The sequence below is a fragment of the Diuraphis noxia genome, unplaced genomic scaffold, assembly GCF_037042655.1.
Source record: "Diuraphis noxia isolate RWA-SAM2 unplaced genomic scaffold, SU_Dnox_SAM2 contig0002, whole genome shotgun sequence".
NCBI lineage: Eukaryota > Metazoa > Arthropoda > Insecta > Hemiptera > Aphididae > Diuraphis > Diuraphis noxia.
In genome coordinates this window covers 7,757,583-7,781,843 of record NW_028301712.1, presented here as the reverse complement: position 1 = coordinate 7,781,843, position 24,261 = coordinate 7,757,583, and the positions used below count along the sequence as shown (strand labels likewise).

Genomic DNA, 24,261 nt, shown 5'->3' with positions numbered 1-24,261 from the left:
AAATGAAGTGATTGTAGGCTCAATGTAACGTTTTGATCGCAGAATTTAGGTGTATTTTTTTACAAGATAATGCTCTTTTCGTTGATTACAATCAGATTAATTATATATTTTCATATTACAGAGATGAGAAATATTATACTTGCTGCGAAGAACCTTACTTAGACATTACATTCAATATTACAATGCGGAGGAAAACGCTATTTTATACGGTGAATTTGATCACGATACTTGTGTTTTACTTACCATCGGATAGTAACGAAAAAGTAATTGACTATTGAAAATATATAGGTATGTTTAAGTTAAACCTGCACAACACACTTGTTACATGTAAATAATAATATTATGAAATACATTTTAGATTAGTTTAAGTATTTCAATTCTTCTATCGCTGACTGTGTTCTTTCTGCTGCTAGCCGAATTTATTCCACCCACGTCATTAGTTGTGCCACTTTTGGGAAAGTTTGTGCTATTTACGATGATACTTGACACGCTAACGTGAGTTTACTATCGATACTGAACATTATTGTGTCACGTAGGCTGTGTAATATGTTTTCTGAAGGATTGCCATTGATTTTTCAGTATATGTGTGACAGTCGTCAAAAAAATACATAAAATAGAACCTGAGTTGGTTGTAAGAGAATTATTAATCTTCTCACCTATTTTTTTTCAAAAGAAACATATTTTAAATCTTGTTATTATTTATTATACTCCAAAAAAAGATAAAAAAAACTTCATAGTAATATGTACATAGAATTATGTTACTTGTGAAAAATAAATGAATATATTTGATGACGTTTAAATATGATGAGTTTAGTTTACTTCAGATATAAATAAATTATTTTGATCTGAAACTTTCAGCTTGTGATACAACTCAGGAAAAAGTAGTAGGTAACTACGTCATATTATGAAGAAACAATATATACTTAGCTAAAAATGTTTAATATTTATTATTTCTATTAACCTTGTTTATGGATATTATATTGTGTAACAATTTTAATCGAAGCGTCTGTATTTAAGTCCGTTCGTAACATTGTTAATAATTATTGTACTATGTAATTTACAATTTTATCATAATACTTTGAAGTCCATTCAATTTTCATCTTAATAGCCTCTATTGTCTGGTTGATAGCCAAATCAGCTCCTTTTAAATAACGTGCCGATTTATTAATAAATGATTGGATCTGTAACAAAAAAAAACATATCAATGAAACTTTTGATTTTTAAAAATAAAACTAGTTATTTTTATCACCTCATCTAATTCTTCTTTAGTTTTCATTTTAAACCCTATAATGGTTATGTATCTACCCACACCATCGCCTGAAGGCTGGTAGCTAAAATTTTACAAATCAAAATAATAATTACAAACTTTCAACTTAATATTATTGTATTACTAAACTTTTAACGATAACTTACTATTCATATATAGTTGAAATATTATGATACACAAAGTCTTTTGCCATAGAAAATCCAATGTCATTGCTCGCTATGGCATTGAACACTGTGGCAGCGTCTTGCTTGCTAATAGTTGAATTATCAAGTGACCAATTCAAATATCTAACACAAAAATAATGTTTCACTGTGCTGTCCATATGACGCTAAAATGATATTAATACCTGTTTAGTAACCATGTTTCTGAACTACATCCTAATCCTAACAGTATTTTAGATTTTTCAGGCTTCAAATTGGAACGCTGATAACGTTCCCATAAAAAGTTCCATTCGTCTTCACCTCCGTATTTCATCGCTTGACAGTAAATAACTGATTTCAGTTCTCTGGGCAATCTAATTTGAATTACAGTTTGTAATTAGTTCAATAAATTAAACATTGATTTAACTCACGTATTATTATTATCTGGATCCGTAATTTTCATCCATTTTCTAAACAAATTCAGAGCTTGTTCGGTACAGTCCTTTATTTCGTAATAACAGGCATGCGAAGTCACGAGATTTTTAAATTGTATTTCTTCAAAACCGTCAAGTTCAACCTCCATGTCATGGAATTTGTCATACACAGACGACATCATACGTTGCATATAGTTCTGAAATCACGTTAATTTAAATTAGAACAATACAATAAGTAAATACAACAAATTCGTGTTCAAAATATTATAATAAAAATTAATATGGTGTTATGTAAAAAAGAGAGAAAAGAAAAGAAGTACAACGCCGAATGTTCTTACGAGAGAGGACTGTATTTTTTTTTTACACGACGAAAGAAAAGTAAAAAAAAAAAACATAACCTGTCCTAATTCATATATGATATCACAGCATATGTTTGTGAACATGGTATCAATATAGAAATAATAATGATGATAACAATTAACATTTGACAAAACACCGCCCGCCTTGAGTGACAGCCTCAAAAAAAAAAGAATACAAAAAAACGCATAATAAGGAAAAATTGAAAAAAAAAAATGACAAATTCATAGTTATATACAAAAATAATAATTATAATATTAATGACCTTAGGAGATTCTCATTCAGTCTCTTGCGGTCGTGGTAGCCTTATGAGTTTTGTAATAGGTCTGGTGTAGGAAGAGTTTTGAGTCTTGACTGTAACGACACGCACCAAATGATTGCGCGCACTTGGGTGTACTGCTGTGATTCTTGCTAAAGGCCATTGGTTGGGTGGTGTATTCTCAACTTTAATGACGACAATATCCCCAACATGAAATTGCACGTTAGGTGTTCTTAATTTCTGGCGGTGCTGCAGCGTTAGCAGATAGTCTGACGACCACAACTTCCAGAAACGCTGTTGCTGTTGTTGTAGAAGATTCCATCTTGTCAGCCTGTTGGATGGAGCGGTGGAGTAATCTTTGCTGGGCAGAGCGATTAGAAGCCGTCCAATCAAAAAATGTCCAGGTGTTACGTTGCAGTAGTGGCAGTCAGCAAATAGTGCACTTCATGATAGCTTCGATTTGTGTGAACAACCACATTCTTCTTGGGTGTACACTTGATCACCATTAATTCGCTTTAAAATATATTTACATGACTTGATGTTGGCCTCCCATAACCCTCCGAAGTGATGGGTGATATAAGATGGATATAGTGACATTTAGGCTGGAGTGTGAGTTTTGAATGTGCGTTTGGCGTATGATCAACTCGGTGAGATGATGAGTCTAGGGTAAAATCATCCGATGCTTTTGCTCATAAGAAAGAGCAGAGTGATCTAGTCGATCGCCGACTCTTATCACGTTGCTGCTGTCCATGAATGGGTTTAAGCTACTAAGCGGGCTGGACTTCTTAATGAGGACCTTTCAGCGTAGACAGCCATACTCAGCAGGAAATTCAACGCGTTGGACATGTTTTATCCAAAAACAAAGTGCGTGTTTACGTTCAGAAATAGTGACGAGAGGACTCCCTTTCTTCCGAAGAAATTTAGGTATACGGCAGTTTCTGATAAAACGGAACACATAAGATGTCACCCTTAATGACCGTTCTAGATTAGAATGATGCAGCAGCAGATCATTTACTAATATAGTAGGTAATGCCACTTGTGTAGTCACGTCTCGTTCTTCAGCTAAGGATGCAAGAGTTGGTAATGTTGAATGAGGCTAACTAGTTTCATCAATCAGCCAGACAGGCCCTTGCCACCAAAGATCACAGGTTATCAGTTCTGCGCCGGTAATACAACAAGATGCCACATCCGCTGGATTGTCTCAAGAGGCTACATGTCGCCAGGTGGCTGTTGGTACCATTTTTTGAATTTGGGTCACCCTGTTGGCCACAAACGTAGTCCAGCGATAAGGTTCTCCCGCAATCCAGTGAAGGGCTACATTCGAATCACTCCACAAATGTATACGTTCAACCTTGATATTTAGTGATGGAACAAGACATTGTATGAGTTGAGCCAAAAGCACAGCACTACACAATTCCAAACGGGGAATGGAAACCTTCTTCAGTGGTGCTACTCTAGTTTTAGAAACCAGTAGGGTTGAAGTTAGAATATCTGACTTGGCGGCAACATAGACAACGGCACCATAAGCTTTTTCAGAGCTGTCACAAAAGCCATGTATTTCATATGCGATGACTGGATCCCTCGAGGTGTTAATGTAGCGCAATATATTGAAAGATGCTAAATGCTCATACGTTGAACGATGTGAGTGCCAAGCCACAGCAAGCGCCTCTGAGACCGGGTCGTCCCAGCTAACCTGTTCCTTCCACAGTTGTTGCAACAGCAGCTTACGATGATCGAGGGTGAGAGCCAACCGCAAGGGTCATAAATGTGTGCGATATCTGATAATATCTGTCGTTTAGTGACAGATCCACTTATTTCGTACGAGCTTGTATAGAAAATGAGTCTTTAGTGGCATTCCACGAAACATCCAATAATTTGATGGCTGAGTCTGATTGATCATGTAGTGGGAGCTGTGTGACGCGATATTCCAACGGTACATTTTCTAGAATGGCTGGACAGTTACTTGCCCATTTCCGTAGCTTGAACCCACCACGTTCCAGCAAACCATTCAGCTCACGTTGTAGACATAATAATTCAACAGTTTAATCCATGCCGGTCATCACCTCGTCAACATAAAAATCGCGTTTCAATACGTTGGACGTGACGGGATAGTCGGCCGCCTCATCCTCGGATAGTTGTCTCAGCGTGCGAATTGCTTTTACGGCGACGTTACCAAGCCATATTTAACCGTATTTAAATGATATGATGTGCCTGGGTCAGTTGGATGATCACGCCAGAGTATGCACTGGTATGGACGATGTGTTTGATGTATGAGCATCCGTTGGAACATCTGCTTTATGTCAGCACTGAAGACATACCTAAAAAACCGAAAGTTTATTAGAACACTAACAATATCTTTTTGTAATTTGGGTCCTTTGAAAAGATAGCCAAAAGATAGAAAAAATAAGATAGCCAAAAAAATAAAAAAAAATAAAAAAAAAGATAAAAAAAAGAAAAAAAAAAGATAGCCATTCAGTGTCAGACCATTATACATAATACTTGACCCATCAAAAACTACTCGGAGTTTGGTAGTGGTACTGGTTGGCCGACAGATGTGGTGATGAGGTATGTAAATTACTGGTTGATGTTCATCGTTCGGTAGTACCCTTTCCACGTGATTTGACTCTATATATTCTTGTATAAATTTCTTGTACTGAACACTGATATCTAGGTGTTTGGACAGAAAAGACTCGACTTGGTGTAAACGTCGAAGTGCATTAAGGTAGGAGTTATTATCGTGAGGTACATGTTTTTTAAATGGCAACTGTAGTATATACCGTCCATTATCGTCCCTTGTATGTGTTCTGATAGTGGTCTTCACACATTTTGTCTTCAGCCTACATTGTCGATACTCGTGGCACCTCCTCCAGTTCCCAAAATTGTCTCAACGTTCTGTCCAATGATGCGATGGCACAACTTGTGACCACAAAACTGGCTGTACTCGGTACTTGAATTTGTTGATTTGATTGAATTTCACTGGTGCCATAGACAATCCAGCCAAATTTCGAGTTCTGCAACGTGGGTATATTAGCAGGTCCACTGATCTTACCATTTTGTATGCTATCCATGAACACTTCGGCTCCTAATAATAGATCAATACGTCCGGGTATGTGGAAGTTTGAATCTGCTAAAGAGACATCTTTAAAGTGAGTCCATGCACTAACGCTGCATTTCTTAATGGGTAAGTCCACGGTGACCCGTGGCATGACGATGGCGTTTAACGTATTGCTTGTATCTGATGTGCGAGACGACACAAACAGAGATCTAATTTCAGACATCTTAGTTGACGCGTCTGAAATACCTATAACGGTTACAAGGCAGTGGACCCGTCGTAGTCCTAGCCTCGTCACCAAACTGTTTGATATGAAGTGGGACTGCGATGCTGAATCCAGCAACGCTCTGCACAGTTTTGTCCTACCATTGGACCCGTGTACTCTCGCGAGTGCAGTGGAGAGAAGTACTGATGACAATGCTGGAGAACGCGGCATCCCATGTGCAACGATTGCTTCATTGGTATCTGTAATTATTGTTGCACTCACTGTTTCAGTATTAAAAGTGGGTTTTGATGTAGATCCAGTATCTTCAGACACCTGTTGTTTAGCTGTTACATTGTGTAATAATGTATGATGTTTGTAACCACAGATTTTGCAAACTTTATCCATAGGACACACTGAGCGCGTATGTCCTACACGAAGACAGTTCCAACATATTTGTGCTTTTATAGCCTTCATAAACGTTTCACACTGATAAATGCTGTGGGGTTGTGCACAAATCTGACATTTGATTTTCCCTACTTTTTGTGCCACCACTGTGTGTGCAGCAGTCTTAATATATGGCTGTTTGAATCTACCACTGGATCCTTGTCTAAACTGCATGACCTCCAGTGCATGTATGCGACCTTCAATGAATAAACATAATGTACTCCACTTTGGGAAATCTACTTGTGCTGCAGACTCAATTTCCCAAGTCGTATGTATGTCAGGCGGCAGTTTAGTCGATACTATATACACTAATACATCATCCCAATGTTCAACACATATTCGGTGCTTAAGTCTGTACTACTGGTTGTGTAAACAAGCAATGTAAATGTGTTTGAAACACCAAATGTTTATAGTCAAACCAACCTTTAATTAAATTCCACGCTTCTGTATAACTACGAGCGTCAGATGACATTGATGATATGACCGAAGCTCCTTGCCCCGTTAAGCTACTCTTTAAATAATGCACATTTGTGTGTTTTCAATGCTTGCATTATTATGTACGATGGCTTTAAACTGGTAAAACTAAACCATTTCTCAAACTTTCCACTGAACTGTGGTAGATTTATTGGGGGTAATTTGATGTGTCTGTCCACCCCATGGACATCAGTAACATTCTTGTCAGCCACCATACTTTTTAAATTTGATTTTGCTCTCATGTATGTGATTGACACGTTCTAAAACTGTTCTATGAGACTGTCTAATTCACTATCATCTTCAATTATTTGAAATAATTCATCATACGCCTTAGCATATGTATTAAACGCACTATCTAATAGTTCAAAATGTGTGACGATTTCGTCGGCGTTCTATGTATTCAGCACTTCGAATGTATTACGCTTGAACTTCTTCTCTATTAATTTTGTTTTGTTAAGTAAAACGCGACGTAGTTGCTCCATGATGTGGTAATGCCGTATGCACGTGTTTACGACTAAGTAATTTAATAACTTAGTTGCGAATAAAATTTAATCAACACTTCGCGAACAAAATTTATCGACGCAAACACACTCAATTTAATGTATGATACGTATGAAATAAACAGAGAACGATCCGGCTCGTATGGACCAAAAAATGTTATGTAAAAAATGGGGGAAAGAAAAAAAGTACAACGCCAAATGTTCTTACGAGAGAGGACTGTATTTTTATTTTTACATGACGAAAGAAAAGTATGGTTTTTTTGATTGTACAAAAAAAATGAACATAACCTGTCCTAATTCATATATGATATCACAGCATATTTTTGTGAACATGGTAACGATATAGGAATAATAATGATAATAATAATAATGATGATAACAATTAACATTTGACAAAACGTATGGAATTTGGGACTTAAAAAAATATTGATTACTGTATTGCACGAGTACAGCAAATCGTTATTGGATTACTGTTAGAAAAAAATTCGTTAATAGTTATGTAGTGTACGAAATTAAGAAATTTTTTTTTTGCATATTTTTGATTCTTCCATCTGAAAATTAATCTTCTGAATGTATAAATATACAACGTAAAAGTGGAGCTACAGAAAGAACATGTGCACTGAAAAATATACAAAGGCGGTGTATCAATTTAAAAATCATAGTAATGACTTCAACATTCAATTCACATAGATCTGAAAATTTTAATTAATGCTAATTTTTAGTAGTTGACTAAACCCCTAAAAATGAACTTACAATTGAAATCGTTATATCAATACTCATTTCCAGAAATTACCCAGATTATTAAATTATTCCGGATAGAGCAAAATATCAGTATCTTGGTTTGCTTACGGTGACTTGTCGAGTCTAGGAAACCATACCTCTTTCTTACTCTAAACTGTATGTCATTAATTATTTTTAACGTCTATTCAGCTGTGTTATTAATTATGGATATATTAAAAGATAATTTATTAAAAGCACAAACTTTTATAGTTAATAATTAAATAAAAATTGCCTTTAAACTTACTTTGAATATTTCTTGGTTTTGAGTCCTTATCATTAATCTATATATCCAAAGCCAACCCGATAATGCAACACTCCATGGTAAATATTCGTCTTCATGTTTAAGATATTTCAAAAGTTTAAACGTGATTTCATAGTCAACATCACCAACTTTTGAAAAGTCAAATAAATCGTCGATCAGCTGTACTCGGTTTAACTTGTGTATAGTTTTGTATTTGCTTGTATCGTTCAACGTAGAAACGATACCCATCCAGTTTTGTGTATCGTATAAGACTCTGAATAAACCTAAAAATAAAAAAAATAAAATTATAGATTTTAATTATTTGTTAAGTGTCTAAAACGATTTGATTCAATAAAAGTCCATAATATGAGACCTACCAGCCATCTGCATGTTACAGATGACCCACTCGCTGTCTTTAGGCAATGGCGTGATGAGGTTGTTGTGTTCGCAATTCAACCACGTATCAGCTTTTGTTTGGTTAAAGTCAGCTTCCTTAGAAGTAGTCATAGTGATTGGTATCCACCAACAGGTTTTATTTTCGGTACCGTTTGATTTGATCGTCAGAAACCGTTCCTGTAATACGTGTATGATAAAGTATTCAAATATCTTGTATTTTTTCAATAAACATGTTATAATAAGAAAGCCAATTATTATTGTTCATGAGTTTACCTGTGACAAAGTAACCGTATCTGTGGAATAATCACGGACAACTTTCAATACGGGATAACCGGCTTGCAACGTCCATGTGTCCATTATTTGTTTCACGGTGAGATTTTGGTCCAAAGTTCCTTGGCGGTGAGCTTCCTCTGTTAATGAACTCCACAGATCGTCCTGTTCGACGTTGGAAAACTTATGATTTTTTATGTAATTCCTAATGCCTTGTTTGAACGTATCTTCACCAAGGAACATGTTCATCATGTGTAATAAAATTGAACCCTTTGTATACGGTATTTTGTCGAAAATCTTTTTTATTTCATCAGGACTTCCAACATCCACCGATACGGGGTGTGATGATTTGAGTGAATCAAGATCGAAAATGAGTAAAAAGTTTACGACGATATCAAATTGGATATAGTTCCATTTTGGATACAGCTATATAGTATAAAATGAAAATAGCATAACAATATGATCATGTTATGCAAAATAAATTAAAAATTCAACCGTCCGACGCTAATGAAACTTACGAAATCTACTCCTCGGGCTTCTACGTACGTGGCAAATCCTTCGTTCAACCAAATGTCGTTCCACCATTTCATGGTAACGAGATCACCGAACCATTGGTGAGCAAGTTCGTGAGCGATAACTGCGGATACTTTATGTACGTCATCAATTATAGCCACGTCCAGATCAATTAAGAATTCGGTCTCTCTAAATTAAGGTTCAATATGGTTTTAAAATTGTATTTGCAATATCTTCATTAACATATTTTTTGGTAAATTTGAACTGATTAAAGTTTTTGCCTTCTTCAGTATTTTTTTTTCATCTAATTATTATTTTTCATATTTGATATCTTTAATTTTATCATAATACATTTATGGGGTTTTATCGATTACGCCGTTTTAATATCAATTCCGCCCGATATTTGTTTATATTGATTCCGCCGGCTATCAATTTTGGTGGATATTTGTACTGACTGAATTTTTTTAATTAATAGTGTAAGTAAAAGATCACCTATTTAACCATATTTTTTTTTTAAATTTAAATATAAACATTTCAAAAAACAATTCAAACATTCTCGTAAGTAAAATTTATAAAAATAGTAAAATAATTATATGTTTTAAAATGTATTTAGCTAACGCCAAAACAGCAAAAATATTATAGTAAAAATAAAATAAATAATAGTAAATAGTAATTAAAATGTAATAATAATATTAATTGATTTATTTTTCAGAATAGTGCTTTGATGCCCGTTTTATATACTTAAATCTATCAATTTTTTATTTTAATATTCTTCAAAAATGTTCTATATATTTATTTCTTCTTTCATAATTTTTTATTTTTACTTATTTTATTATTATCGAGCCCTCTTATTATCATATATGTATAAATTTGAATCTATAAATTTAATACATGCGTAAATAAAAATATATTAGAATGAGTTTTTTTAAGTTCAGCATTCCCTAATACTATGCATTTCTAATAATATCAATGTACCTACGGGTAACAAAATATGTCTACAATTTTATAGGTTATATTGATTAAGATATATGAAAACCGATACAATTAAGTTCGGCGGAATCAATAGATTTTTTACAGGGAAAAACGAAAAAGGTAGTTTCGGCGAAATCGATATACGCCCTACATTTAAAGGTATTAGCATTTAATGAGTTTTTGTTCCCAAAGTTTTTTTTTTTTTATAATGCATTAAGAATTTCTGATCGTAAATTGTGTTTTAATTTTTAATATTTTTAAAACAATTATGTTTGAATCTTATGATAAAGCACTTTTAAGAAGTTCATAATGTTTAAAATTAAACTTTTCTATTTATTTTGGTTTTATGACATTAATTATCACAGTATTTATGGAAACTTAATAATGGTGATAAGTGTAGAGTCCCCGGTCCCTCTCGAGTCAGTGAGTTTGTTTTAGACAAATACATACTTCCTCATCCAGAAATAATTTTAAGTACACCATTGTCTAATGTATATCATTAATTTAAATAAATATTTTTGGAGTTATATTACTAATTTTCATTAAGTGTTTTTCATTAAATATTTTAACAAGTTTTTGATTTGTTGGTGAGTGGTAGGAGGTGGGAAAGAGAGTATTGTATCATATGAGAATACAAACACAATGAAACAATTTGTATAGTGTAATAAATTTACATAATTTAAAACAATTTCCACAGACTGAGTACTATAAGAAAGCAACTTATGAAGTTTTACAGTAATTTTAATTACATTTCAGAAGAAACCGCAATATTCGGGATTAGAACATTGAAAAACTAGCGAATGGATTTTGTTCTTTACGTAATTTTTATCGTTAGATTTTATGTAATATCAACAACTTCGATTTTTATCGAATACTTCATTGAAATGAAATTATTTTTAGAGATTGTTTACATTATGACTATGCATTGTGCATATTTTTAGAATTTTCTGTTTACATATAATATGCACTTTGCAATACTATTAATTATTTAAAAATCTTATACATATTTCATTTTATGGCCCATTCAATGTAAAGTAAATTTGCAGAAATATATCCCAAAATTATATACCATTTACAGATACTATATTTTAGTGTGGTGATTATGTAATGCATATCATATAAAAATATCAACATATTTTATTATTACATATAATATTGTAGGTATTGAATTTGTGTTTGTAAATGTTTGTTTCGTACTTATATGTGATGAGACCCCAATTTTCCATACCAGCTAAAGAAAAATCTGGTATGGCCGCCATGTCTATTTTGGAATATGGAAATTTTTCGTCAAAATATTCCTCATAGTATTTCAACAACTTTGGTCCCGAGTCGTTGGCAAGTTTTGTTTGGTTGGCCGCATCTTTTCTAGCTATTACACGAAATTCCACTTCATTACCTCCACTATCCGCTTTAAAGTATGCGAAATCTGACACCATGTATGCTACTAAATAAGTAGACATCGGTAGAGATTCATTGAATTCGTCGAGAACATAATCCGGCTTTAAAGGTCTACAACATGATATTTCCACTTTTATCACAATGTTATTCAATAGTATATTTTTTTATAATTCTGTATCAATTAGACTTACAAGGGCGTTTCGTTCATAAATTTCATATTACTAACAGAAGTCAATCCTTTTTTGTGACCTAATCTTATTTTGAAGGTTGCTTTAAACGCAGGCTCGTCAAAACAGGGAAAAGCACTTCGTGCGTACGTTGGTTCAAATTGTGTTACCGCTAGCCATCTGGGACATAATAATATAATATGTGGGTGGTGTGAATGGAAGAAAATCATAAAAAAATTTTTATTCTATATGTTATGTGTGCTTTATCAATAAAATAAGAATGTACCTTGTTTGATTGCTCTCCTTGTCCACATAACTACTCTTATAGTAACCTACTAAACTGTTGGTGATGTTTCCAGTAAATGGTATGGTCAGCACATATTCGTCACCATGCTTAAAGTGTACGGTTGACTTGACGTACATAAGATCTTTCTTCGGATCAAATGAAACATTATCCACCGGTATGACATTTTCACCACCGTTGGAAACAACAACACTTTTGTTATTGATGTTCAAACTTTTCGAATGCAGTACTATTGTGTCAGTAGCTTCTATGCAACTCATCTAAATACATTATTAATATTATAAGTGAAGTTAGAATAAACTATTGTTATTTTTGTAGTTTTGGTAAAATTAATGTAAGATGTTGTTGTTGGTAGCTGTAGTAAGAAAATTCAACTCTGAAATACCTGACAAAAATTATACTTTTTCTAAAATATTCAAATAAATTTCAAAGAATTTACAATATTTTGACCTGTATATGATATCTTATAAGATATTATTTAAAATTAGAAGAGTTTTCTACAAAAATGTATATGTTTTGTTTTTATTTTAAAATGTCATATATTTCTAAACACTGCCTTTTCTGAAAATGTTGAATATTTATTTTTTAATGTGCCTTGTATCACGGATATATACTCACGTGAATATCAACCTCTCCTTCAAACCAAAATTTATCTTCCAAGTAGGTGGTCACGTTCAGTTGATATCTGACAGGCTTAAAATTAGTTGGCAATTTGTATTCGCAACTTTTGTTTGAACTTTCAACCGATCCTATGAAGGACAACGCGATGATAAATATCATTTTAAAGCCCATGAACTCCATTCTAAACAGATGTTAAACAAGCACAAACATTAATAGGTAATAGTAGTTAATATAATTAGGGGTGGGTGTTGTCTGGCCGAAAATCTAGTTGCCGAAGGTTTTGTGATCAAAAAGTCATCTGGTCGAACACATTTTTTATTGAAAAATATAATATCGAAAATTCAAATGGTATTTCGACCATGTATGTAATCGAAATATGTTATGGACGAAAAATATATATTTTGAGTTGAATATTTAAAAAAATACACAAAAGTAAATAATTAAAAATTAACTAAAATAGGCATTATATTATGTAAAAAAAAAGTTGTAGTAAAATATTAAAATAATTGGTAGGTATAGATACTAGTTTTACTTGTTAGTATTAGTAAAAATGCATCTAAAATCAAATCAATTTTTTCGGATTCAGGCATCGTTTTGTTTGTTTCATTTATTAAAAAAATTATATCTATCCAATACTCTACTACAGATTCACTAGATTTTAATTTTCTGTTTTTTAATTTATTTTTTAGCATTTTTGTTCTTCCGTGTGAGGCAAAGTTTTCCTTAAATTTAAGCATTATTTTTTCAAAAGATAATTTTGTTTCAGAATCCATAATTTTAAGTAGTTTATATGCCGATCCTTTTAAATAAAGTGGTTAGAATACTAATTTAGTTTCATCTTCCCATCCATTTGCCTTTGCCATCAACTCAAAATTTTCAAAATATTCCAGTACACATTCGTCCTGTGTGCCGTTAAATATACCGGGAGAAAGATGATGATTACCTGACATAATAATATTATATTTATTATTTGTTTTACTAATATTTAATTTCGGTAACCTAACTTCTTAACTCTAACTTTATTAATAGTTTAATGAATCATTCTATATAATAAATTGTTAATAAACGAGTTATTTTTAATTTTTAATTTTTATATATAAGCAAATTATATATAAAATAAAATTTTAATTTTTAAAAGTAAAATGCATGGCTTTCAATGGCCACAAAACCGTATTTTCTCTTACAAATTAAATGATTAATTTAATAACTATGTTAATTACACACTGATATATAAAACAAACCTAATCCAAGATTATTGATAACTTTGTACTTATAAGTGTCCAAGGCCTCCAACAAATATGCAACGTGGTCGGGGGACCTTGTTACGATATTAGTTATCCAGGAGAGGTTTTCTATTCCTTATGGATAAGTTTTCCGTAGCTGGGGGTTAGAGCACTGTGTATGAGGTATTTTATCAATAATAAGACACGTTTGGTGTATAGATCCATATTAATTATTGTATTAAAAATAATACATTAATAATGTAGATAGCTGTTCATAAGTGTATTGGTGAGTTTTCTCTTGTTGATGGTGACTGTCGAACTAACTGCTGTGTGTCATTTTAATAATAAGTAATTATGTGCATGGGTAGAAAAATGTTGAGTGTGTATATTATGTATTAATCAATCATATAGTGTGTGTTAAGTGTGGGTATAATATTTATATATATATATATATATATATATATATATATATATATATATAAGGTGTAACGAATGCTACAGTATACATAATATACATATTTAATTCACACTTTCAATGCCATTTGAATAAAATATGTTTTATAAAAGTTTCTATTAGAGCCATCTATTATCTCCTATCACAAAATAAATAAAAATGATATTAGTTATCCAGGGAAGGTTTATTATCGATAAGTTTTCCGTAGCTGGGGGTTAGAGCACTGTGTATGAGGTGATTTATCAATAATAAGACACGTTTGGTTTGGGAAATAGACAATCGACCGACAACCAATCGACCGACAGGACAATCGACCGACAACCAAAATACCGACAAGACTATTAACCGACAGGGTCGATCGACCGACAAGACAATCGATTGACAATAATATAACATGTTTAATATGGTAAAAAGTGTTTAATGATAAAGTAAAAATAAAGTTAATAATAGTATATGTTAAATAATATAATAAATTTAAAAAAATATTCTTTACTTTCTTAACTGGTTCTTAACTTTTGTCTTCCATCAATTAAAATTGTGGACGCACGTCCTTTACATTTATAAAGCACTTTTTTCTCACAATTCCAGTAAAAGAGATCGTTTCTATTTTTATCTTTTACCATCAAATATCCATTTACTTCTAATTTTTCTCGGCCTTGTTGTGACGGGACAATATTGCAATATTCCTCCATTATACTTATATAAAATACACACAGAGACTGCGTGTATCTTCGTCGGATCAACTAAATTTACACAGTTGGAAAAAGGTATCGCGCGTTAATTGAGTTCTCGTTGTCGTGCGATAAAATTTTTCGATTAGATAAAAACAATAAACGAATCGGAACTGCTTATCCATTTCTGGACTAATATTTATATCTAAAATGTTCTAACATCCGATAATTTCGGTATAAACCACATTATTCTGAGGCTTAGTTTTAATTTAAAAAAAAAACCGTTTTCTTTGTAATATACATTATTAACAATAATATACCAATATTATACATTATGCACAGATTTTAAAACGAGAATATAAAGTGAAATTAAATTACAATATATTATATTATTGTCAATCGATTGTCTTGTCGGTATTTTGGTTGTCGATCGATCGACCCTGTCGGTTAATAGTCTTGTCGGTATTTTGGTTGTCGGTTGATTGTCCTGTCGGTCGATTGGTTGTCGGTCTGATTGATCCAGACCCCATAAAATAAATAAAAATGTATCTGCAAGAGACGATGAATTATTTAAAAAGTTTTTGAATACTAAAAACAAAGTACACACATAACAAAAAAAAAAACTACCCAAAAATAATTTCGAAAATTCTTTTAGAATAAGTTATAGTCAGTGTTGGGACTATCTAGATAACGTAAAAATTATCTTTTATCTTTTATCTAGATAATAGATATATCCAGAGTATCTTTTACTTATACTGATCTTTTTCAATTTTCCTGTCGAAAGATAATAGATGTTAAATCAAACAAATTGGTGATTTATTTTTTTAATTTTAATTAATTTTCTTTTTGTTAAAATAAGATTTTATTATTATATTTAGTCTTTTGTCATAATTGTAGAAAGAATAATAATTGAAATATGTGAACTGTGAGTAGCGACGGGTTAATAACTAGTAATAGCAATAATTGAATTGCTCATTATAATCATAATTGATGACATTCATAACGATGTATGTCTTCAATCGACCGTTGGAAAACCAGTAATATTATCCAGAATATTCAATTCGTTTAACGGTTCAAATTGTATAAACCAACGAAGTGAAAAACATAAAATAACTAATAAAATATTTCAGATTAAGACAAGAGTGTTATACAGAAATGTACAAGTGTAATTTGGAAGAATCAATGTTAAAAAAATTAAAAAAAAAACATTTCAAACCTTGAAAACCAAACAGTCATAAGTAAAATATCCCGAATTATGTATCCCTATAAATAAACCTATGCATCTACGATATAATATTAACCCAATAAAACTAAATTAAAAAAATTATAATTTTAGGTTTTATATGGGTGGTTAAAAATATTGGGGAAATTAACACTTTATATTCAAGATATGGGAGAGAATTGAAAAAAACTTGAAATACAATTTATTGATGACAGTGATGAAGCAAGACTTCAACATTCTAAAACAAAAATCAAACCTTTAATATTTATATATTTTCTAAATAACTCTTATGTTATGAAATGAAAAAACCAATAAATTCTTTGGCGAAAAAAACTTGATAATTACAATAGAAAGTGCGCGAATTAACGAATATCAATATAAAAAAAGCTGGTAAGTCGTAGATTACGCTCTGCTGTACAATAGGTTACAAATGGGTTACTGTAATGGATGGAATTAAATTTGAATCCAATGATATTATTATTTAATTTTGTTGATGTTACTGTTTAGTATTTAATGCTTATTTTATAGCTTCAATTAAAGTATATTTGTATATTTTAAAATTTTATAATATTACTTAACGAATACAAACAATTGATCAAAATATTAATTTTGTATTTTAGAAATTGAAACTTAAAGATTCTACCATAGCAAATTCTTTAGCACCTAAATATTAAGACTCCTGAACCTGTATACCTTCTTCGTCTTTTACTTCAGTTAATATAAGAATTAATGACATACCTAATATATTTTGTTAACCGTGTGTTATCTCATAGTGAAATTCATACAGTTATAAATAATATATGGAGACCAAATATAACTTTAATTTTCTCATACATAAAAACTTCGATAAAAATATAAAATGGCAAACGAGCAAATTTCAATTTAATTGGTTATTAAGATGGCTATAATTAGCATACTCTAAAAAAGAAGACGGTGCGTTTTGTGAACTTTGTGTTGCTATTTCCAAATCTGAAGGAGGAATAAATGGCCAGAAACTTGGTGCTTTGGTTATAAATAATTTCGATAATTGGAAACACGCTATAGAAACATTTACTAAACATGATAAACTAAATTATCATAGAAGTGTAATAGATACCAATAATTTTTTAAAAACGAGGAATAATCCAAGCATATCCATTGAAAATCAATATCTATAATTGTATCTAACAGCACGTATAGTAAACAAGTAAATGAAAACAGGATAAAAATTTTACCTATAATTGAAGTTATTATTATATGTGGTCTTCAAGAGCTTGCAATACGAAACAAAATAAAAATGACGTTTAGTTTAACTAATAATTTTTTAAATTTGATCATAAATATATTTTTAACCCTCCCCCCCCCCCCAGAAAAAAAATCATATCTACGCTGCTGGTTGAACCAGACGGATTTTTGTAAATGCAAATATTATTATAATTTATTAATAACTAGTAACTTTAGTAGGTAACTAGGTATGTGTAGTGTAAACATAGAGCAATAATTTAGATACATTGTATTACTCATTAAATTAAATGTATTACATTATATCTAATATTAACACTAGGACCAAATGTTTATATGTGAAGAACTATTAGGAAAATATTTTTAAGCACAAGTGTTATTTTGTGATTTACTACCAACATTTGTAATTTATTTGTAATTTTAAATGTTTTATGTACATTTTAATATACAGTAAATTATAGGTATATTTAACCATGCTCTATTATTAATTGTAATATTAGAAGTGAAATGAAAAAGCAATATATTACATATTTGTATAATAATTTAACAATGCAATCAAATCAAACTACAAAATTCAGGAAATACTCATATTTTCTAGTGGCTGGCATATTTTGTAATTTTTGTTTTGTAGACCATAGAGCACAGTGCACACTTGTACATTCGTAGTGCACATATAAATAGGCCATAGGGTCTGTAGGTATTTAACCAAAAAATAGGTTTGAGTAAAATACAACACGTAAATTGATTGCATAAAACTTGGGAGACGGGTACAGTTTTCCCGATTTTGATAACAACTGATAACAGTGAACCTGATAAGAACAAAAAAAAAAGGCTCTTGCCAACCTATAAAAGTTAGCACAAATCCGAATTCCTGCAGCGATTAAATAAAAAATAAAAATATCAGTTTAATACCAATAGTGATTTTTCCAAAAATTCATACCGAGAAATTTAGTCTTCTATAAAATAAAACCCTATTTAGTTAGCTTTCAATCTGTGAAGTTAAGCTTTAATCATTATAAATTTCAACTTAATTTTAATTCATTGATCTAAATTATTTTAATCTCTATATTAAGATTTAGATTCATTTTATTACAAGCAATTTGGCTTTTGAAATCGTACTAAGGGTTACTATATTGTACTACAATATATTATATTACTAATATCTTAATATATATAAATCTCGTGTCACAATGTTTGTCCTCAATGGATTATTATTATTATTATTATTATTATTATTATTATTATTACTGTATTATACTGTAATATACTTATATTTGTTATAAAATTAAATGGAAATAATAAATCTGATAAATTTTTATTTTGTACCTATTGATTTCTGCTTAATATCAAGTGTAAGAACATTTTAATTAATTGTGTTCAACGTACTTCCCCTTCAAATCTCAATCCAGTCAATTTGTATACCAACATCAATATTTTCGTCTTTGTTAGTAAATAATTTCATTGTACTAAAGGGTTATAGTAGTAGAAAGCCAAATAAGGAGATCACCATATTTTTTTACAAATATCATCTGTGTGAAAAAGCATAGTGGACTCCGTGACTGATGTTCTCTTATTGTTTCTCTTAGATTGTTTACTATAATGTAATATAACAAAAACTTTAGCCACAGCAACGCGTGGCCGGGTCAGCTAGTTATTATATAAAATTATATTTTACTAAACGTTCTAACTCTTGGATTAATAATCTAATAATTTGTTTAGCTACTAACTGTTCTGTTATAATTATTAATTGTTTATGTTCTTTTTCTTGAACACATCCTTGCTTTTGAAAAGAGAGCTAATGTTTGATTAATATATCTTCTTTACAACATTTATGATCTTTAAAACGTCTTGAATGATATCATTATATTTAATACATATTATTATTAATGCAATTTACAATAATTAGTTATAACTTGAAAAGGCAAAAAGTATATAAATTATTTAACCCTATTCATTTCACCACCTTTATTGAATTTTAAAATATGCTCCAGATTATGAGAAAAACTATTTAACTTTATTCACTCAAATAAATACACAATTCGTTGAAAGAATACAAAGTTTTATGTATAGTATTTTCAGTACATAATGTGGGTGTTCTTTGCTCCTTGAATAAGATAATAATATACAGATAATATCATCGTACATATTAAGAAACTATCAATATAACATATCAATATAATGTACGTGTATATTATGTGAGCAGTGTCATATTTTCAGATTTTATTACTGCTGTCACACGTTGTTTTTAAAACTTTGACCATACGTCATACCACCGACTTGTAGCTCGTGTGATTCGCTGTTTCGTGGTTCGTTTTTTTTAGATTCTTGATTCAAAGACATGATGAACATCGAAGAAGAAGTCGGTCTTCCAGCTCATTTGTTGGATCATGATTATTTTCGTCCAGTTGTTTATGAGAACAACCCAAATGAAGATCTCACCGATGAAGATGAAGAGATCAATAATTTTATGGGTGAATATATATTATAATATTTTATAGGCCTTACATAAAAAATAAATTAAGTAGGCCTAAGTTATATTATACTTATTAATCATCGTTGCACAATTGTCAAACAACTATACATCATCATCAATTTCCTCTTTAAATACCTAAAACTATTTTACAATATATTATCAAATAATAAACCTACTTACTTCTATAATTTATATTATTGAAAATTATTAGGTATAAATAATGTGTGTAGTTAAAAATATGGTTTGACAGTTTATATTGAAATAATTAAATTAATTGAACAAATTAAAAAAAAATAAATTACTTAGATATAATATAACATTATAGTATACCAAAAAAGTTTTTATTATTTACCTATATAAAATTAGTTTTTAACTATGATAGTGTATGCTATAAAAAAGCTGTTTTTTTTTCAGAACAGAATTTTGTATGTATGCATTTTTGTCCAATAATTTTTTCTTATTATATCCACTGGATGATAGATGTTTGATTAATTAATATCACATTGTATATACATGAAACAGAAGATTTTAAAATAAATGTTTGCAACTTGTCAAGTTTTGTAGTTATACATTTTTAATTTTGGTGCATATTAAATGTGTTTTTCTATTTATTATATTTATCTTTATTCTTAATACTTGATTATAATTTTTTGGTTTAGACAGTTAACACATAGGTATTTCTGTTCGCCAATTATTCAAGTTTATTATTTTTAGTTAATTAATATTTAATTTTTTTAGGTATCCAGAAGCTGCTAACAATTACACATTTATGCAAGGACAGAGAAGATGGAAGAGGATGCGGAGGTCACGTCAACCAAACGGTTGACGCATACCTGAAAACATCCATGAGCTTGCTGAAGCATTGACCCGACCAGAGAATGCTGCCTACAGTCAAACACTTCAAACACCACCATCAACATTCTTCCAGCAAGCACTACTAGTCAATGGATCAAGCGAAGGAGTTATATTTGCAAACCTGGATGCAATTAGGAGATTTAGAGAAGAGTTGGCCACAGTTACAACAGTTGGAATTGACGGAACATTCAAGACTGTTCCTGCTACTCCTGCAGACTTGAGAAGTTTTCTGACTTTTCAAGTGGTATTTAAGAGTAAATCGTTCCCAATGGTGTATGTTCTTCTTAGAAGTCGGACAGAAGAAACTTACATTACATTATTTAATATTGTTCGACAAATTTTACCTTTAAACTATAATTCAATTAGATTTGTTACAGATTTTGAAAAAGGACTCAGGAATGCAGTTCAACAAGTTTTTCCAGAAAGCTGATTGGGATGTTGCTGGTTCCATTACACCCAATCAATTGTGCAGTATTGTCATCGAAAATTGAATGGTGTTTTGGATTTAGTCAAGAGAAATCCTGAAGCAGCTCGTGTTTTCAGAATGGTTCTTGCACTGCCTCATCTGCCAGCTGTTAGGGGTCATCCTCTATGTCCTCAGTTTTGTATGTATGATGGTTTCAGGGCCATCATGCAGTATGTTCAACAATTTCCTGAAGTTGAACAGGGAATGAGAAATTTTTTAATTGGATATATTGAGCATTATTGGTTATTTCAGGTCCGTCCAGAGTTTATCAGTGTTTTTGGAGAAGACTATCGTACTAACAACTATTTAGAGTCATTCCATTCAACATTACTGGCGCAAATGGGACGTCATCCTAATATTTGGGATTTTCTCCGTGAGTCAGATAATGTCTGAAGTGTTTTGTGTTGCATCTTTGTCCTAAATGTTTGTAATTATAATGTGTTATGATTTACATGTTCAATAGTGTGTTACAAATAAGTAAGTTAATTTATGTGTATTTTTATTTTAGTTAAAAACCAATTGTTGCTTTCCTTATAGCCTAGGCGATGATTATTATATTCTTGATAATATTTTTAAAGCATGCTTTTATATACTATTGTAGTTGCTTGATTTTATGTGTAATGCTTGTACTAAGGTCATTGGTTTTTTAATTTATTATTTTTTGTTTGTGTCCTAGCTTATCAAAATAATTTATAATTTATTTTTGTTAATTACATCACAATTATTTTAAAACTAGATTTTTGTTATAAATTAATACTCATTTATGCATGAAATTCAGAATGTGATTATGAATTGACATTTTTATATAATAGACAATAATTGTTAACTGTATTTCGACAACCAACATTTGTTATCCGGGACCTTTCATTGAGATACTTCCTCAGGACAATGGGTTGAAAAGCAGTTGTGTCCTGGCAAATCTGTGACATCTCATCCTAGCCTATTTATTTATGTTTGATTATTTTTCCTTAGGTTCAACATTTAGTAAATTTAATATTTAGCTTGATGTGAAACAATTTGTCTTTACTGCTGTAGTTTCTATAGTATATCATATTAATTTTATATGATTTATCCATTATTTGATAGCGCCATCTTTTATTTTAGGAAAGTCTTACATTGAAAATCAGTTTTCAGTTGAGTTTAATCAAGTACGGAATAATCCTAGGGTAAATGGTTACATACTTAACTTGTTCTAATTAATTTAAAATATAATATGATTTTTAATTTTATTAGGTGAGAGATGGCATATCAAGATCGGAACGAGTTATTGCCACTCATATTATTGCTCAAAATGTCCAGCGTCTTAATGAACAACAAGATCTCTTGTTGTTTTTGCGGAGTACCGGTCATCATAATGATGGATACGTTCAAAGGGAAATTGGACCGTATGCACAGCCATGAAGAAGCCACTGTAATTCAATTTTAGTGTATTATATTTAGGTTATAATTATTCATTATTTTATTTAAATTTTATATACTGAGTTATATTTTTAATTGTTATATAAATTATATAGGTATTGTATTTTCTTTATAATGTTACCACAGTATTAATATTAGTTTTTCGTAAAATCATATTTTGTTTTAAATATTTAATATTTTCAAAGTGTTACATTTAATTACTTTACTAATTGTTATCTAGTGTTATATATTTTATTTTCCTAAAGCGATATTAGATATTAAGTATCTATTTTGATTTTTTGTAATAAATTATATTTGGATTTTTAAAATTTTAAAATTATTACATTTAATTAATTATTATGTTGTGATCCTAGTATTTTGTTTGCCTGTACACTGTTCCATAGGTGGTAACTATAATATACTACTGCATGTACAAAATCTATTAGTTTATAAATTTTTCTAGTTTTTCAATATAACTAATTATCTTATCATTAATTGTGAATATTCAAATACCTACTGTGTAAACTGAACTGTGTGTTGTTTTTAATGTATATGATTCGGTATCCTTTCAAATGTGTTTATTATTATGTATTATACATATATTTTGGAGAATAAATTAATAATACTACATTTTTGAACAAAATATTAAGTTAAACTAGTCCTTATTAATTGTTAAATAACTGGAATAGTTATCTTAACTTATTATTTAGTAGACATTTATTGATGTACTTATCTAAATAAAAATTTAGTTGTTCTTAAGTACCTACTATGTATTAATTGGGTTATGTAGCTACTAGTTATCGGTGTTAGATTAAATTAAGTTAACCAATAAGTAATAACCCTGTGTGGCTGTGTCCTGTGATCTATAATAAGTATATTATTATTGCTTTACAAATTAGAATTAAACACTAATTATATATTCTAATTACCATAATTCAACATTTCAATACCTAGTATAGCAGTATGTGCATAAATAATAATTGTATTGTGGAATAATTTAATTACTATTCAGTATTCATTCTTTTTTCGTGGTTATATTTGGAACGCAAGTACGCAACTAAAATGCAACAAATATTTTACTTTTGAGTTTTTGATACTCAGTTTAATAATTTTATTAGGTACATATTAAACATTAAAATAAATTAATGTACCTATCGTACGTATAATAAAAAATAAAAATTCGTTATTATAATTAAATTAGTAGGTACCTAGGTAGTAAGGAATGTAAAATAGACCTCAAATATAGACACTGAGAATAGAATGATTGAGAATCAACAAAACAAACTACAATTACGTTATTGGATTAAGATTAACATAGGTGCCTATCTACTGTTAAATACGTTTTATAATATTCAGGGAAGGTAATAGTTTTGTGATGTAATCGCGTAATAAACTAATAAATATAATAATAGGAGAATATTAAAATGCCATTTCCACTAACTTTCAAAATTTATCATAGTGTGCAGTGGCACCGAACTAATTTT

At 30.5% G+C, this 24,261-nt stretch overlaps 1 protein-coding gene and 1 pseudogene across 2 annotated transcripts; one reads left to right on the top strand and one right to left on the bottom strand.

Annotated features, from left to right (window-relative positions):
* Positions 1-920: 920 nt before the first annotated feature.
* LOC107171611 (aminopeptidase N-like) lies at positions 921-17,651 on the bottom strand. Its single transcript, XM_089221621.1, has 14 exons — positions 17,579-17,651; positions 12,792-12,975; positions 12,156-12,433; positions 11,894-12,049; positions 11,502-11,813; positions 9,338-9,521; positions 8,823-9,245; positions 8,531-8,726; positions 8,157-8,437; positions 1,839-2,038; positions 1,614-1,781; positions 1,414-1,554; positions 1,250-1,331; positions 921-1,181 (listed from the first exon to the last, which is right to left on the bottom strand). Exons 2-14 carry the CDS (start codon positions 12,972-12,974, stop codon positions 1,041-1,043), a joined length of 2,745 nt encoding a protein of 914 aa, XP_089077747.1. The 5' UTR covers position 12,975; positions 17,579-17,651; the 3' UTR covers positions 921-1,040.
* A 3,188-nt stretch (positions 17,652-20,839) lies between these two features.
* On the top strand, positions 20,840-22,881 carry LOC149058024 (uncharacterized; annotated as a pseudogene). The gene is made up of 3 exons (XR_016190357.1): positions 20,840-21,752; positions 22,484-22,545; positions 22,613-22,881. The product of XR_016190357.1 is annotated as an uncharacterized LOC149058024 (transcript).
* The last annotated feature ends 1,380 nt before the right edge of the window (positions 22,882-24,261 follow it).